The sequence below is a fragment of the Salvelinus fontinalis genome, chromosome 2, assembly GCF_029448725.1.
Source record: "Salvelinus fontinalis isolate EN_2023a chromosome 2, ASM2944872v1, whole genome shotgun sequence".
NCBI lineage: Eukaryota > Metazoa > Chordata > Actinopteri > Salmoniformes > Salmonidae > Salvelinus > Salvelinus fontinalis.
The window spans coordinates 71292664-71310434 of NC_074666.1; the positions used below are offsets into that span (position 1 = coordinate 71292664).

A 17771-nucleotide genomic window follows, 5' to 3' on the forward strand; every position below is an offset into this window, starting at 1 on the left:
AATCAACATTGTTTTCATGTCATTTCAACACATCAATGTGACAACATTGAATCAATTTGGATTTGCAAAAAGTCAACTAAAGGGCATTTAGTTCATTTATTTTTAAACCTAAATCCAATGATGTGAAATGTTTTGAATCCACGTTAGTTGACATCTCAACTAAATGTAAACTAATTAGTTTAACTGACATCTGTGCCCAGTGGGGTAGCTCTGGTCCAGGGGGGCATTCGTGTGCTTTCCTCAACTAGTAAAGGAAAGCACACCAAGGCCCTGGACCAGAGCTAGCAGTAGGGTTACTGCTATATCATTTGATCGTACTCATTTACAGTAGATGGCGAGTTTAGACGTTTCCAGGCTATAAGACATGAGCATGGCAAGATCTGTGGCACATGTACAATGGATTGAGAGTTTCAGACTTCTCCAGGCTATAAGACATGAGCATGGCAAGATGTGTGGAGGAGGGAAATTAGACTTCAAAAGACGTGAAATATCAATTTAATAGCCTACTGAATGTGAACGTTTTAGAGTGCAAAATAAACAAAAAAGATCTGATACATTATGCCTCTGATTAAGGTGGTGTATCTTTCTTGGCAAGATGAGTAATTATGGGGCGAGTTAAGTATGGCCTGGTTGGAAAATAATTTGCACATTGACATCAGTTAGCCTAGTGGTTAGAGCTTTGGGCCAGTAACAGTAAAGGTTGCTAGATCGAAACCCCAAGCTGACAAGGTAAAAATCTGTCGTTCTGCCCCTGAACAAAGCAGTTAACCTACTATTCCTAGGCCGTAATTGTAAATAAAATGGGTTCTTAAAACTGACTTGCCTAGTTAAATAAAGAAAAACATTTAAAAATCGGGAGCACAGAGTTCTATTGCTGAGTTCTAGTTGCCAATCAGTACGCAGAAGGGTGTTTTGAGATGAAGGGCGAGCTTCATATGATTTAATAGCGCATGTGAAATTAACTGTTCGCATCATTGAATTTATTGAACATTTATAACTATTACATCCAATTAAGTTATCATTTGAATTAACAAATTATACATTTTGATGAGGATAAGCGCCTAATAGGCTAATTATGAGTCTAATAGCAGTGCCTCTCTCAAAACCATTGAACACTTTACATAAGGCACAACTATTTTGCATAATACTAAACAACAAATAGGGTAAACAAGGAAATACACTAACACGACCGGAATGACGAGAGCGCACCAACTTTTCCTCTCCTTTCACACAATGACGGGTGCGCAAGAGCATTGATGCTTACCATATGAAGTCTGTGCAATGACTGCAGAATGTCGGTTGCTTGAAAAACCTGGCAGTAAATTTGTGATTTTTGACTTCATGCACGTTTTTCTGCCGCAGAGCACCTTTGCGGGCGAAACGGTTCCCAACCGCAGCTGAGTCGCTATAATGTAAAAGATGATGATCAGCCATTGCAGAAAAAAAGTAGGCTACACGGTCGTACGGTTCAGTTTTACTCCAAGGTATCTTCACTTGTATTTCTACACGCTCACTAAAATACTATAGGCTACCGCAACTGCGAAATAGCCACTGGACAGCGGGTTTCCCTTTTGCTAGAGCCACCGCTGAGCGCTTCTTTTTCATTCTAAGTGACGTCAATAATATGATATCCAGTGTTGAACTGCAGCTGTTGGAAATTGCAAGTCAGCATTGCCATCATGTGGATGAAGTGTATTATTACAGCGATAGGCTATTCTCAGAAAATAGTCTGTATTTAGGCTACTCATTCCATGCTCATCTAGCTCATAAAGGGTAGACCTATATAATTTCTGGTAACAAATATGTTTGCACCTGGGACAATCCCAGTTCAACCTTATTTGTTTCCATAATCTACCTCTGTTGCACAGACCGCTTTCTTTATTTTCATCGTGAACAGGCTGCGTGATTTGCCTCACCACATCGATTTCTGGGTCGTTCCACCAAATCGGTGCCTTTTTAAGATGTGCAACTTGGTGAGAAAATCTTTGGATTTCACCTCATTGTAACATTCTGTCATAAAGAGGACATGTTCAATCGTTTAAAAAAACGTTTCCCATCTCAAGAGGTAAAAAAAGAGACTAATGTAAGTAAATATTAAGTGCCAAATAAAGTAACAGGTTTGACCATAACAGGATGGTGATCTCATTTTAAATCAGCCATGAATCCAATTGTGACGGGAATGGAAGCTTGTTGTGTGCAAGAGGGAGGTGCAATTGGATGCAAGCTTCACACAAGAAAATGAAATTGTTAAAACGTTTCTAGCCTGTCTATCTATGGGTAACAGAGTTTACATGTTCTCAACTCAACCAGTTTTCCATCACAAAACACCAGAAAATGTCCAAAAAGAGTAGAACCATCCCACCTGCTTTTACATTATGATTTGACTATCAGATGTTACATGTTTATTTTGAAAAAAAAAAAAGATTTAAAAGGGAATAGTTTTACTATATTAAAACGAGAGTTCAGGTTACATTGACATTAAAATGAGGGACTTATGTTTTTAAACTTAAAATGAGTCAGTAATCACGTGAAATAAATACTCCTCAGGAATTACTTTATCAAAGCAACAAAATAACTAGGGCTTTACAATGATGGTGAAAACTTGGAGAAACGTTTGGGTTAAGAACCTTCCTGGAAGTCAGAGGGATGACATAATGCTGAAATTTTAGCAAGTCTTTATTCATATAAAACATTTGATTGAATTCTCCATGTGGTCTATATTCATTATTGCTGCCCAATTTCTACTTACAATATCAAAGGCATACAAAATAAACTCATTGTCACGTTCCTGACCTATTTCTGTTAGTTTATGTGTGTTAGTTGGTCAGGACGTGAGGTTGGGTGGGCATTCTATGTTTTCTGTTTCTGTGTTGGTTTTTGGGTTGCCTGGTATGGCTCTTAATTAGAGGCAGGTGTTTGGCGTTCCTCTAATTAAGAGTCATATTTAGGTAGGCGTTGTCACAGTGTTCGTGGTGGGTGATTGTCTTCCGTGTCTGTGTAATTGTTTGCACCATACGGGACTGTTTACGGTTTGTTCGGTTTGTGTAGCCTATGTTCCTATTCGTGCGTTTTTCTTGTTTTATGTAAGTACGTCGTCTAGGTCTGTCTACACCGTTTGTTGTTTTTGTTAGTTTATCAAGTTCGTGTTTTCGTTAAATAAACATGTCTTTTCCCTACGCTGCGCCTTGGTTCCCTCAATACTCATCCTCTTCCGAAGATGAAGAGGAGGAGGACTGCCGTTACACTCCTTTAGTTGAACGACCCTAATGAATAAAGAATGGCATTGCTTGCTGAAAAACATGTTCCATCACTTTCGCAAACCAATAATCCAGCTAGCCCTATAAATAGTACGTCAAATTCATGATATTGATAATAGGCCTAAACATTTCCATTACAAAAATAAAAAAGACAATATCCAAATGTAAATGTTTGCTATTAATATCATGATTTTGGCTTACTATGTAAACTCAGCAAAAGAAGAAACATTACTTTTTCAGGACCATGTCTTTCAAAGATAATTCGTAAAAATCCAAATAACTATTCACAAATCTTCATTGTAAAGGGTTTAAACACTGTTTCCCATGCTTGTTCAATAAACAATTAATGAACATGCACCTGTGGAACGGTCGTTAAGACACTAACAGCTTACAGATGGTAGGCAATTAATGTCAGTTATGAAAACTTAGGACACCAAAGAGGCCTTTCTACTGACTCTTAAAAACACCAAAAGAAAGATGCCCAGGTCCCTATTCATCTGCGTGAACGTGCCTTAGGCATGCTGCAAGGAGGCATGAGGACTGCAGATGTGGCCAGGGCAATAAATTGCAATGTCTGTACTGTGAGACATCTAAGCCAGCGCTACAGGGAGACAACTGATCGTCCTCGCAGTGGCAGACCACGTGTAACAACACCTGCACAGGATCGGTACATCCGAACATCACACCTGCGGGACAGGTACAGGATGGCAACAACAACTGCCCGAGTTACACCAGGAACACACAATCTCTCCATCAGTGCTCAGACTGTCCACAATAGACTGAGAGAGGCTGGACTGAGGGCTTGTAGGCCTGTTGTAAGGCAGGTTCTCACCAGACATCACAGGGAACAACGTTGCCTATGGGCACAAACCCACCGTCGCTGGATCAGACAGGACTGGCAAAAAATGCTCTTCACTGACGAGTCGCGGTTTTGTCTCACCAGGAGTGATGGTCGGATTCGCGTTGATCGTCGACGGAATGAGCGTTACACCGAGGCCTGTACTCTGGAGCGGGATCGATTTGGAGGTGGAGGGTCCGTCATGGTCTGGGGCGGTGTGTCACAGCATCATCGGACTGAGCTTGTTGTCATTGCAGGCAATCTCAACGCTGTGCGTTACAGGAAAGTCATTCTCCTCCCTCGTGGTACCCTTCCTGCAGGTTCATCCTGACATGACCCTCCAACATGACAATGCCACAAGCCATACTGCTCGTTCTGTGCGTGATTTCCTGCAAGACAGGAATGTCAGTGTTCTACCATGGCCAGCCAAGAGCCCGGATCTCAATCCCATTGAGCACGTCTGGGACCTGTTGGATCGGAGGGTGAGGGCTAGGGCCATTCCCCCCAGAAATGTCTGGGAACTTGCAGGTGCCTTGGTGGAAGAGTGGGGTAACACCTCACAGCAAGAACTGGCAAATCTGGTGCAGTCCATAAGGAAATGAACTGCAGTACTTAATGCAGCTGGTGGCCACACCAGATACTGACTGTTACTTTTGATTTTGACCCCCCCTTTGTTCAGGGACACATTATTCAACTTCTGTTAGTCACATGTCTGTGGAACTTGTTCAGTTCATGTCTGTCGTTGAATATTGTTATGTTCATACAAATATTTACCCATGTTAAGTTTTCTGAAAATAAACGCAGTTGACAGTGAGAGGACGTTTATTTTTTTGCTGAGTTAATGTATAGCGTGGAATGTTATATAGAATTTTCGAAAATGCTAAAATGTACTCTGGGGGGTGGAGTGTACATGTTTGCATGTAAACATACAATAACCAGTCGAAGTAACATCACAGCAGACCTGGGTTCCAATAGGCCTACATTTTTGCATATTTAAATATTTGTATTTTAAATACTTATTTTATTTGTCATGCAGTATTTTAAAACAATGTGGCCGAATCCAACAACTTATTAGTATTTGAAAGCATTTAAAATATATACAAATCCTGTAAATAGTCTAGGCTAGGCCTAGGCTACTTGTTACCCATTATTTGATTTTTTTACCTAGAACCAAATAGAACTGTGCATAGTAAACGCAGGTCTGCATCACATAATTATGTACAACTATTTAACTCTATACTCAATGCAACATCTTGCAAATGCACAGAAAGTGTACAATTTTGGAAATGACAGCATGAGCACTTGTTTCATCAGCTTGACAGTTTCTATGACAACAAGGGCGCTCCCGTTTACGGAAAAAGGATGTGACGTTGGACGCAGTCTGTGTAGCAGAAATTTGAACCGTTTAGATCTGCAGAAGCTGGTAATAACAAGCCAATAACTCTACCTTTTCCAGTATTATCGCACAATGTTAGCGTGAAGTGGAATATATTGTAATTATCTAACTAACTAGTAAAATTTATACAAATTAGCAGTGAATACTAAGCGCGCGGCAACTTTGTTTTGTCGTTTTGATGTGCTGCTTGAACTACTGTTAGCAACAGAACTGATGCTAGCCAGATTGCTACTGTAGCTAACAAAGCTAACTTAGCTAGCTGCACCATTATTGGCAAACTAGCTATATGTCAGATTCAGTTGTGAGAGATAACTAGTAGGATAGACATGCCGTCCTCACTTTCTCGATGCATAGCAACGGTTCAGTTGTTATTAGCCAGCTGAGCTTGGTGGCTCAGTCTGTGTGTAGCCAACTCTTCTAACGTTAGTTCTATGCAGGGATGCCGAATTGATGACAGTAACAGCAAGGACTTGCTACATTTGTATTGAAACCTCTAGTTCTGAAGTTGTAGTTTAGTTGCGCATGGTTTTTGTGAAGCAGTAGCTAAAATGTGTTCTGAGGGGCGGAATGGACACGTTTGCATGTGAACACAGTAACCAGTCGAAAGGAACACGTTAAATGTGTGTTATTCCCAATGTGTAGGACATTATGAACAAACAAGAGGAGACATGGGAGAAACTGGACTCAGAGTTTGACCATCACCTGGTTGACATGAAATCATATGTCCTAAAACAAAACAAGACAGGTGGGCCTACAGTAAAATGAGTTGTATTACTAAAAAGCAAGTGTTCTATAAATTGTAATTGTCATGTGTTAGTAGTTCATTGATTGTAATTTCTTGCTCCCTATTTGACCTCAGAGCGCCAGCGATGTGCCCTGTGGATCAAGAAGCTGTGTGACCCAGGTGTATCCGGCTCGGGCCTGATGGGACGCAAGAACCGCAACATGTACGCCCGCCTACTCCTGCATATGCTCAGAAGAGGGGTCCTGGAGGGCCCTTTCAGCCACAAGCCAGAGTCAGGCAGTCTCAAGACTCTACCAACATATATGGTAAACAAACAATCCTCAGTATTGTACTAAAGTGCACTGATGATGTAAGCTATTATAAATAGTATACTTTCTGCTCTATACTGTTAGTAGGCTGCCCATGTTGTTTATGTTTGTTTATTTGTTTAATTCATGATATTCCATTTTATAGTACTTTGTAGACTGTATGTTATATGTTTTTGACTGTTTTAGATGGCTAAACTCAGCTCTGCACCTTTTCTCATTGCCAGTCCATCTACTTTGACGAGCCTCTATGTGGCCGGGGCCTGGAGCAGAGCACTGCAGGCCTGCCTGACTGGGTAACGGGAGAGCTGGGCCAGGGTGACGACTCCTGGGACAGCCTGCTCAGAGAGAGGGCCAGCTCCTCACCCATAGCCTACTCTAACACACACAGGTAGGTTATTCCCCAGCATAGACTAGAGCTTAAGCTACATACTCAACTGCTATGCCTGCCAGCTACAGTAGAAGTCAGCTGAAATCAAACACACATAAGTGTCTATCCTGAAATAGACCACCTCACCCTCTGGGCAAAAGTGTTTGAGTCAACATAGTTTCCTAGTTATTTCCACTTACTTAAAAACCTCTTAGATTTAAAGTCCCCTGTTTATGGGACCTGTGTGATTCTGCATTGACTTTTCCCACAACCTAAATGCTGGACTGCCCTTGAATTTTGAAACATTGTCTAGGCTACTCAACATGTTTTTTACAGTAGTTGCATATATACTTCAATGTAAAACATAAACTGTCTGTTCACCTGTTAAATCTGACTGTATGTTATACACCGCATTGCACTGAGTGATAGCCTTTATTCCCATGTACACAGTAATATATTTTCTGAGCCTGTGTGACCTATGATGGGAAATATGAAACCACTTGAAGCTGGGATGTCCCTCCTGCCATTGTTATTAGCTCTTCCGACTGTACATGAACTCCTGGCTGATCCCTACGTCACAGCCACTGACAAAGCACATGCCTGCAATCCTTACATCATAGCGCTACAGGAGAGATCAATTCGATAGTCATTATCTAAAATAATTCTCGATTTTAAACAAATACTTTGTTTGTCATAGACGGACAATATTAATATGAAATGAAAGGCGAGTTCCAAACGAGTTCAGGAAGCCAAGCTAGAGCTCCGTGAGACGTTTACAGCGAATGGGGTGGACATTTTGATCAAGAGAGACTTTTATTTAATACTAAACAGACAAATTAGTGTTTTACAGTTGTAAGGAAGGTGACATCTTATAGTTAGTGGTTTTATAAATTGATTATACTATATTTAGAAAGCATATAAGTCATTTCAAGCCTTCTTCATACAGTTCTGTTGAATAGGAAATACATCATGTTAAATATTTCATATTTGTATCATATTTTGTGTCCTGAGAAGTGACTACACCTCAGCAATTTATAACTATATTTACCAGAAAGGGGAGATTTTAACCTTAGAGTCTGCAGTATTACTTGTTATTGTTTATTGCCCTCATGTTAAATAATTACTTTTAGGAATTACGTAGATTCCATTTCCGATTCCATTTAGTTACATTTAACTCGTTTTTATTCATGTAATCACATTGCATTGACGTAGCTATTTCGTTGAATTTACACAACATAATCGACATGGTTGTGCTCTTTTTGCGCAGTCTGTATTGTTTTCGGCAGCTTAACAGAATACCTCATGACAGTGCAATCAGATATGGACAGTGGACACTTGCATTTTTGTATAGGCTACTGCATGGTCCCTAGACTTCCTGTTTCTAGGTTCTTAAGTAGGCTGAAAAAAAATGGATAATTGTTGTGGACTTTCAGCAGAACATTTGAATTCAACAATTATTTGCATTGACTTTTCCTCCAACCTAAATATGCTGGACTGCCTGTGAATTCTGAAACATTGTCTGCTACTTTTAATTATTTTTACAATAGGTTAATTACAGTAGTTGCTCTCTAACACATCATTGTATGATGCAATGAACCACTTTATAAAATATAATGCATAACTTTTGTTTTATACCATAGAGCAGGTATTCCCAAACTGGGGTACATGCAATGCCATCGGGGGTATGCCAAATAAACATGTGATTCACATAAAGAAAATAAAAAAAATCTGCACATTTTCAAACAGTCCATTTATATTTTCCAACGGGGCTATACATTTGGGTGAGGTTTATTTTCTCGCCTGAGTAGGCACGTTTCACTGCCAAAAATAAAATTAGACCGTCTAGTGTTCAGCGAAATAACCATGTCAAATACAGGTAGCCTAGTCAAATAATTAACATCCAATCACATTAACCGTTACTCTCTTGCGGGAATTCCACTAACAGTCCGTATGTAGCCAAACGTAGCTGTTGCTCATGTTGGTATCTGTACTGATGTTGCTAAAGCCATGACAAGGAGACATAGTGGAGTGGTAAGCAGTTGCTCCCGATGCCACTTGGGTACACTGCAGCATCCACCGAGAGGCTCTTGCTGCCAAGGGAATGCCTGACAGCTTGAAAGATGTTTTGGATACAACAGTGAAAATGGTTAACTTTGTTAAAGCAAGGCCCCTGAACTCTTGTGTATTTTCTGCGCTATGCAACGATATGGGCAGCGACCATGTAATGCTTTTTCAACATACAGAAGTGCGCTGGTTATCAAGGGGCAAAGTATAGACACGTTTTTTTGAATTGAGAGACAAGCTTAGTTTTCTTTACTGACCATAATTTTCACTTGTCTGACCGCTTGCATGATGACGAGTTTCTCACACGACTGGTCTATCTGGGTGATATTTTTTCTCGCCTGAATGATCTGAATCTAGGATTACAGGGACTCTCCGCAACTATATTCAATGCACATTTGGCTGTAAGCTATGGGCAAATGTTCCTAAATGCAATTGGTAGGAAAACACTGTTCTCAAAAGCACATGGGAAAGGGGTGATCTAAAGATGCATTAACTAGCATGGGTTACTAAAATGACTAGAGTTATTCCTTTGGCCCATAGAACATGAGAAAAATGCTGTTTTCAATGGCGTATTATAAAGTAATTCCCTCAACATTTCTATTGTTGTATTTTGGCTTGGCTAGGCTACTTTGAACAAGGTAAGACCCACTTCATAAGATGACATAAAACATCTAGGTTTTAAACAATTTAAGTTTATGGTTAAATAGTTTCCAAATGCTACCCACCTCCGCTTAGATTAAAGATGGGGATGTGCGGTGCAGGTACTGTCCTTCTTTCCCTTTCCTTCACTCTCCGTCTTGTGACCATTTGATCTGAACGAACTGTTCCTCGAGCATGTCGACAGAATCAAGCTTATAGACATTAATGTTAATTATCCTTCATTATATTTGTCTAACATGACTGGTGTTTAGCCTATATTTATATAATTAAAAGTATCATTAAAGTTTGGCTACATTTTCTGCTTCCTCCCTCATGTCAGCGTTGGTTTGGACATGAGGCTGTAGCCAATATGCATATCATCTACACTATGACATCTAGGCTTTTTTTATATATGTACATGAAAAATATATTTGAATATTATTCCAATGTTAGCCTCTGATCCAATTCTGATCAGTGTATTTGTTTGATGTGATTTTTGTGATACATTGTTTTGTTTCCATTCGGAAAACTTAAATCTATAGCTTATTCTTCTTGTCTTAAATATATATATAATTTTTTTTACTTGTCCCGCACAAGAGGACAAGCATTAATGTGGAGCCCTGTACATAGCCAATCTATTTACTAGGCTGCTACCCACTGTGCAAAAACATTGTTTCCATGTAATTTAAACAAAATAAATTCAATGTGACGATGTTCAATTAATGTGGGAAAATTATTGGATTTGCAAAAAGTCATCAACGTAAGGCAATTTAGTATTTTTTTCTCCACATTTTCGTGATTACGATCTTGTCTCATCGCTGCAATTCTCCAACGTGCACGAGAGAGACGAAGGTCGAGTCATGGGTCCTCCGAAACATGACCCGCCAAGCCGCGCTTCTTAACACTCGCCCGCTTAACCCGGAAGCCAGCTGCACAAATGTGTCGGAGGAAACACCATTCAACTGACGACCGAGGTCAGCCTGCAGGCGCCTGCCCCGCCACAAGGAGTTGCAAGAGTGCGATGAGCCAAGTAAAGCCCCCAGCCTTACCCTCCCCTAACCTGGACGACGCTGGGCCAATTGTGCGCCGCCCTATGGGACTCCAGGTGATGCCCAGTTGTGACATGTAATGTCGCCGCAACTCTGCGATGCAGTGCCTTAGACCGCTGAGCCACTCTGGAGGCCTTCACCCAACTTTTAACCTAAATCCAATGACATGGGTACATTTTTGGTTGATTTCACATTAGTTGACAACGCAACCAAATGCAAATCAAAACTAGACGTTGAAAGGATGTCTGTGTCCAATGGGTAGGCCCAATTCAATGAGGGAGGGAGGGAGGGAAGGAAGGACCAGTAATGCTTTGACTCTACTTTTTTTTTATCTGGGCCAAGGGGACAGTGGTGAGTGGATCTTAGAAAATGTCATTAACAATGTGTTGATCGGGACGACTAGTTGCTTGCAGTGGAAAATTCAGTGGCATCTTGAGCCAAAGAACCATTCAGCTCAAATTCATGGTGGTTCTGTTTGTGGGCCTATGTGTATAGTCACTTTAAAGATACACGTACGTTTGATTGTGAAAAGTCGTTGCAATGACGTACGAGATGTCCTTGTCACAAATCCGACCAGTTACACAAGCATGTCTAACGGTAACCTCAGTTAGCCTAAGTACACTGGCTGTATTGAAGAGCTGGATTTTATTTTGTCTGACTAGTGTCTGATTGGGATAAGAGCATTTAAAGAGCGTATAGATCACAGGCTGAAAATGACTTAGTACACATGCTCTTTAATGTGTCTCTCCCATTTAGATAAAACTCTAGGGACCTAATTTGACTCCTTGTGATGTCTGATCTTTTGATCTCTGCCTCATGCCATTAATCAGGCAATGGGGTGATAGGGGTGAAGTATCCTGATGTTGGGCCTCTGTGTTTAGAAACTCTGTTTTTAACTGGCTAGAAGAGACACCATATTTGGCTGGAGTGAGTAAGTTCCAGATTTGGCCACAAGATGGCGTTACTCACCAGCAGAACCCTGATGGTTCTCTCTGTTTTCAACTGATAACGTCTAGTTGTGTCTGTGTGAAAGGAATGGGGGTAGCAAGCTGATCCAGGTTAAGAGATCATCCTCAGAGGCCCTGGTGTGTAGCCTACGTGCCGACTCCTGGTACTCACATGTCACTTATGGATCAGGCCTTAAACATGCCATGATTGTCTTGACACGTTGTTGTCTTTGGCGTGCCTTGGAGAGCTCTGAGAGAAGGGGGAGAGAGACGAAGTGTGTGTATGTGTTGGGGGAGCCGAATCTTGACATGAATCTCATGTTGACTCGGCATGTGTAGAAGTGTTGCGTTCGTTACTATAGACGAGGGGAATTTCTGGTCTTTCTCCCCTCATAGCAAACAGGCAAAGGTGGAAGGATGAATGTGTGGTGGTGGTTAGCATCATATTTCTTAACTCCTATATGTGAATCCCTTCTGTTTCTGTCTCTTCTCTTTTGTTTTTCCTCTTTCTGTTTTATTCACTCTGACTTCTATCTTCTGAGCTCCACACATGAGAACCCTTAACCTCTCCCTCTCCATCCCCCTCGCCAAGTGTGACAATAACATTGTCCTTGCAGCAGCAGACATCAAACAACTTTTATAAATGCCCTGTTTAGCCGCCTAGACCTTGCCTCCAGGTGGTTGAGTTAAGGGGTCCACGTCTTGTTTGTGCCACAGGGTCTGGCTGCCTTCCTTGGGGTGCCTGAGGGTGAGACCTAGGGCCTCTGGCTTCTGCACCTGGAGGTCATGGACGAAGCGTATAGATGTCAGGCTGTTTTTAATAAGACTGGCTGCAGCAGCAGCAGACACACACACACACCACACACACACGCACCCTCTCTCTCCCCTAGCCCCGACCTGCCTGGCTGGCACAGCTTTGATCTCTGGGCCTCAGACTCCAGACACATCTGATTCAATTATCCTCATCCACCTGTTGACTTTGAGGCCCGACATTGCACTGCTCGCTTGGCCCCCGGTGTGTGTGTGTGTGTGTGTGTGTGTGTGTGTGTGTGTGTGTGTGTGTGTGTGTGTGTGTGTGTGTGTGTGTGTGTGTGTGTGTGTGTGTGTGTGTGTGTGTGTGTGTGTGTGTGTGTGTGTGTGCATACTTGAGGGGAAGAAAGTGTGCCTGCTAGTTTTCTCGTAGGCTGCTTTTACAGCTGGTAGAGAGACACACAAAGGATACAAAATATGCACGCCATTAGTTTCATGATGATAAGTTAGACCTCAACTGACACTGTAATTGAGAACATACAAGTTTTGTATCATTCAGTCTCGCTCACTTTATAACAGAATGTAGACACACAGAGCGCCCTCTCCTGCCTCTGATGCTGAATTTCACAGGTCCACCTTCTCTATCGCCCTCTTATGCACAATACATTTTCTTCAGAAAGGCAAGTGATTGTCTGTGGTCCAACTGTCAGTCTCTTGTGACAGAAAAGTACTTCATAGAACTCTGGAGTGTTAAGGACATGAGGAAAACAACAAAGTGAATATATAGGCCTAAATGACCGTAGTTAAAAGTGCCCTAGAGAAATAATTGGATGTTTTCATCGCATACCTCGGTACATTACTGGTTGTTCTTTCTCCGATCGTCTCCACCCTTCCCTAATTGTGCAGATTTATTCAGTCATTGTTAAGCCGGTGTAATTGCCTCCAGTGTATATGCTTAATTAGCTGGTAATACTAATTAATGAAGCATAGCTTGTCAGAATCAGTAGCCGAGGTTCCCATTGTTGTCTGTTCTCTCTTGGTTGTGTTCAGTAGGCATGAAATGGAAGAAAAGTAGTTTTGCTAGGACGTGTCCTAGTGCAGGGATTCCCAACTCTGGTCGCCGAGTACCCCCAACAGTACATGTTTTTGTTGTAGCCCCGGAAATACACACAAAGGATACCGATTAGACCGAGTCCAAATTTGAGATTTTTGGTTCCAACCGCCGTGTCTTTGTGAGACTCAGAGTAGGTGTACGGATGATCTCCGCATGTGTGGTTCCTACCGTGAAGCATGGAGGAGGTGTGGGGGTGCTTTACTGGTGACACTGTCATTGATTTCTTTAGAATTCAAGGCACACTTATCAGCATGGCTACCACAGCATTCTGCAGAGATACGCCATCCCATCTGGTTTGCTCTTGGAGAGTGATGGAGTGCTGCATCAGATGACCTAGCCTCCACAGTCACCCAACCTAAACCCAATTGAGATCTTTTGGGATGAGTAGGACCACAGAGTGAAGGAAAAGCAGCTAACAAGTGCCCAGCATATGTGGGAACTCCTTCAAGACTATTGGAAAATCATTCCAGTTGAAGCTGGTTGAGAGAATTTTTTATTTATTTTTTATTTCACCTTTATTTAACCAGGTATGCTAGTTGAACAAGTTCTCATTTGCAACTGCGACCTGGCCAAGATAAAGCATAGCAGTGTGAACAGACAACAACAGAGTTACACATGGAGTAAACAATAAACAAGTCAATAACATAGGAGAAAAAAAAAAGAGAATCTATATACAATGTGTGCAAAAGGCATGAGGAGGTAGGCAATAAATAGGCCATAGGAGCGAATAATTACAATTTAGCAGATTAACACTGGGGTGATAAATCATCAGATGATCATGTGCAAATAGAGATACTGGTGTGCAAAAGAGCAGAAAAGTAAATACATGAAAACAGTATGGGGAAGAGGTAGGTAAATTGGGTGGGCTATATACCGATGGACTATGAATAGAATGCCAAGAGTGTGCAAAGATGTCATCAAGGCAAACGGTGGCTACTTTGAAGAATTTGTTGAACACTTTTTTGCTTACCACATGATTCCATAGGTATTATGTGATAGTTTTGATGTCTTCACTATTGTTCTCCAATGTAGAAAATAGTACAAATTAAGAAACCCCTTGATTGAGTAGGAGAGTCCAAACTTTTGACTGGTACTGTAGATGCTGATACGATATGTATTGCGATTCTCACGATTCTATGTATTACGATTCGATGTTCCAAACATATTGGTCACCTTGTCTGTTGCAGTAGAACAAGAGAGAGCCATGTAAAAGCGAGTTTTAATCAGTCATGGAAATAAAAGTGATGGAAACATGTTGGCTCACCATTTAAAAAACAGATGGATAACAAGCTAGAGAAGAAATACCAGAGTTTTGGTGCAGGTACAGCTGACTAGCGCTAGCTAAAGTTAAACATAATATTGGGATACTTTAATGTATTGATCTAATGTATTGATCCCACATCTCAGTCATGGTAAGTATTTGTTTTCCTCAATAAAGTAGCTATCAGCAAAGCCAATGCTAGTAGGACAACGTCAAGTGAGAGAGGCAAGGGTTTTAGTTTTTGAGAGTAAAACATTGAGCTGAAAGCATAGCTGCATCAGAAATGAGGCAAGTACAGCTGTAGGATCTTAATTTGATCACTCTTTTGTTGCTCAGAATTTTCCTGCACTGCAGGAAATAGCCTCACCAGCTAATAACCGTTGAAATCATATTGCTGCAGTATTATTTTGCTGCGACAATACAAGTCAAAGTATAAAGATCCTACAACTGTACAGCACGACTCACATTTGATGAGTTACACATTATATTGATAGACATGATGTAAGCCAGTGATTGAGCGAAGCAGTTTCCTGTAATGTAACCAGTGATACACTCAGATCTTTGTATTTTGTTGTTTTCTTCAATCTTTCCTAATGGAAATCTCTCTCTCCGTCTCTCTTTTTCCCCTCCCTTTCTCTATATATATCCCTCTCCCTCCCTCTCTTTCTCACATTTCTCCCTCCCTCTCTTTCTCACATTCTCTATCTCTCTCTCTCATTCCCTCTGTGTCCAGGAGAAGACGGCTATATGAGGAGATGTCTCCATCTCGGCCCCTGGCCCCCAGCCCAGTGAAACGCTCTTCTGAAGACCACAACAAAGGGGTCAGCAGTACTCTACTCTAGTACTCAACTCCTTGTCACTATTTGGCCACTTTTTTACCTTTAGCCTATTTTATCTTAGTTAAGGAGTTTGTAATTACGGAGTCTTACATTTCAGGCAGGACATATTCTATTCTGTAATGACGTTCTCCATCATATCATACCATTGATTGTATTTTCACACGGTAGGTTGAATGGCTGTGACACAGAGAGTATGACATTACACCGTGCGTGACACTCATACTTGGCATACCGCGATATCAATGATAATAAACACTGTGGGTGACATTTACAGGCGATGAATCAGGACTATGACCATTTTAATCAGCCTGGTATTTCCGTCATTTGTCTGTAATATGAGGTGTTAACTTGGCAGTGTGCCTAGTTCTGTTACGAGAGACAAAGAGAGAGGGAGAGGTCCACCCTCCACTTAATTTTAATCAGGTTTAAAAAATGCCTACACTTCGACTTTATTGGATATTTCTCTTTCTTAGGTATCTCACCCACGCCCCAAACCCAACCCCAGGCAAAACCTAACCCGAAAAACAACAGCACCCTGGAAATGTTCACATTATAACGTATATATGAAATGTTCACAAAACCTGATCCTGAATCAACAGCTGCACTCTAGAAACGTTTGCATAACATTCACACAACGTTCACGTAAAGTTCACATTATATAACAGTGTTTCAGAAGTGGGGCGCCCTGTAACAAAAGACTGAGCAAAACAACAGAGGGGAGAGCGTTGTGACCCCTGGACTGGAATTTAGACTGCAGGGGGACAGGATGGGGACGGTAATGGTCTGGAACCGCCAAACATCTGGCGTGGGTAGGAGGGGGAGAGGAGGAGGAGAGTATGTAAGGAGAATGGAGGAGAGGAGGGTAGGGGGGAGGAGGAGTGGAAGGGGAGGAGACTAAGGAAGGAGAATGAGGGAGGAGGAGAGGGCGTGAGGCAAGGAGGAGAGGGCGTGAGGCAAGGAGGAGAGGGCGTGAGGCAAGGAGGAGAGGGCGTGAGGCAAGGAGGAGAGGGCGTGAGGCAAGGAGGAGAGGGCGTGAGGCAAGGAGGAGAGGGCGTGAGGCAAGGAAGAGAGGGCGTGAGGCAAGGAGGAGAGGGCGTGAGGCAAAGAGGAAAGGGAGGAAGGCAAAGAGGAAAGGGGAGGGGGAGAATGGAGGAGAGAAGGGTAGGGGGGAGGGGAATGGAGGAAAGGAGGGAGGAGAAGAAGAGGAGAGTAAGAATGGAGGAGAGGAGGGTGGGGGGGGGATAGTAAGGAAGGAGAATAGAGGAATGGAGGAAAGGAGGGTGGGCTGGGAGGGGAGGAGAGTAGGAAAGGAGAATGAGGAGGAGAGGGAGGCAAAGAGGCGAGGGAGAGAGGGGCGGGGGAGAAGAGGAGAGTAAGGAAGGAGAAGGGAGGGTAGGGGGGAGGAGGAGAGGGAGAATGGAGGAAAGGAGGGAGAGTAAGGAAGGAGAGAAGAGGGGAGGGGAATGGAGGGAAGGAGAGAGGAGAAGAAGAGTAGGGGAGAGGAGAGGGAGGCAAAGAGGAGATGGAGGAGAGGAGGGTGGGGGGGGGGGAGTAAGGAAGGAGAATAGAGGAATGGAGGAACGGAGGGTGGGGTGGGGTGGGCTGGGAGGGGAGGAGAGTAGGAAATGAGAATGAGGAGGAGGAGAGGGAGGCAAAGAGGAGAGGGAGGGAGGCGAGGGAGAGAGGGGCGGGGTAGAAGAGGAGACTAAGGAAGGAGAATGGAGGGTAGGGGGGAGGAGGAGAGGGAGGAAGGAAGGAGAATGGAGGGGAGGGGAGGAGATGGAGGAGAGTAAGGAAGGAGAATGGAGGAAAGGAGAGGGAGAGAGGAGAATGGAGGGGAGAGGAGACGAGGAGAGTAAGGAAGGAGAATGGAGGAAAGTAAGGAAGGAGAATGGAGAGAGGAGAGTAAGGAAGGAGAATGGAGGGGAGGGGAGAGGAGGAGAGTATAGTAAAGAAGGGTTTCAGAAGCAGTTGGGTGGGTCTGGCTGATAAGAATACAACACACCCTACTGAACATTATGTGCACTTATTGTCCCACACTCAGTATCACCTATTCTCTTTGGTCCCTAGGTGGATGGCCACAGGAAGCCAGTGGTGCCGTCTCCTGACGACAGTGACCTGGAGGCTCGACTCAACAGCTGGAACCTGGGGGTATGTCTGCCAGGGCCACGTTCAGTAGCCAAACGTTGTTGAACGT

The 17771-nt window shown here is 42.6% G+C and overlaps 2 protein-coding genes across 3 annotated transcripts in view; one reads left to right on the forward strand and one right to left on the reverse strand.

Annotated features, from left to right (window-relative positions):
- Positions 1 to 1605, reverse strand: part of prkcab (protein kinase C, alpha, b) — a 314729-nt gene extending 313124 nt beyond the window's left edge. Inside the window, exon 1 of the mRNA XM_055884310.1 lies at positions 1265 to 1605. Coding sequence (XP_055740285.1) covers positions 1265 to 1434 — 170 coding nt within the window. The 5' untranslated portion in view covers positions 1435 to 1605. The remainder of the gene's footprint in view (positions 1 to 1264) is intronic.
- A 3871-nt stretch (positions 1606 to 5476) lies between these two features.
- Positions 5477 to 17771, forward strand: part of cep112 (centrosomal protein 112) — a 57820-nt gene continuing 45525 nt past the window's right edge. For both annotated transcript variants that reach the window (XM_055884318.1, XM_055884326.1), the window contains exons 1-6: positions 5477 to 5518; positions 6134 to 6236; positions 6351 to 6541; positions 6769 to 6932; positions 15469 to 15556; positions 17645 to 17725. In XM_055884318.1, coding sequence (XP_055740293.1) covers positions 6140 to 6236; positions 6351 to 6541; positions 6769 to 6932; positions 15469 to 15556; positions 17645 to 17725 — 621 coding nt within the window. In that variant the 5' untranslated portion in view covers positions 5477 to 5518; positions 6134 to 6139. The remainder of the gene's footprint in view (positions 5519 to 6133; positions 6237 to 6350; positions 6542 to 6768; positions 6933 to 15468; positions 15557 to 17644; positions 17726 to 17771) is intronic.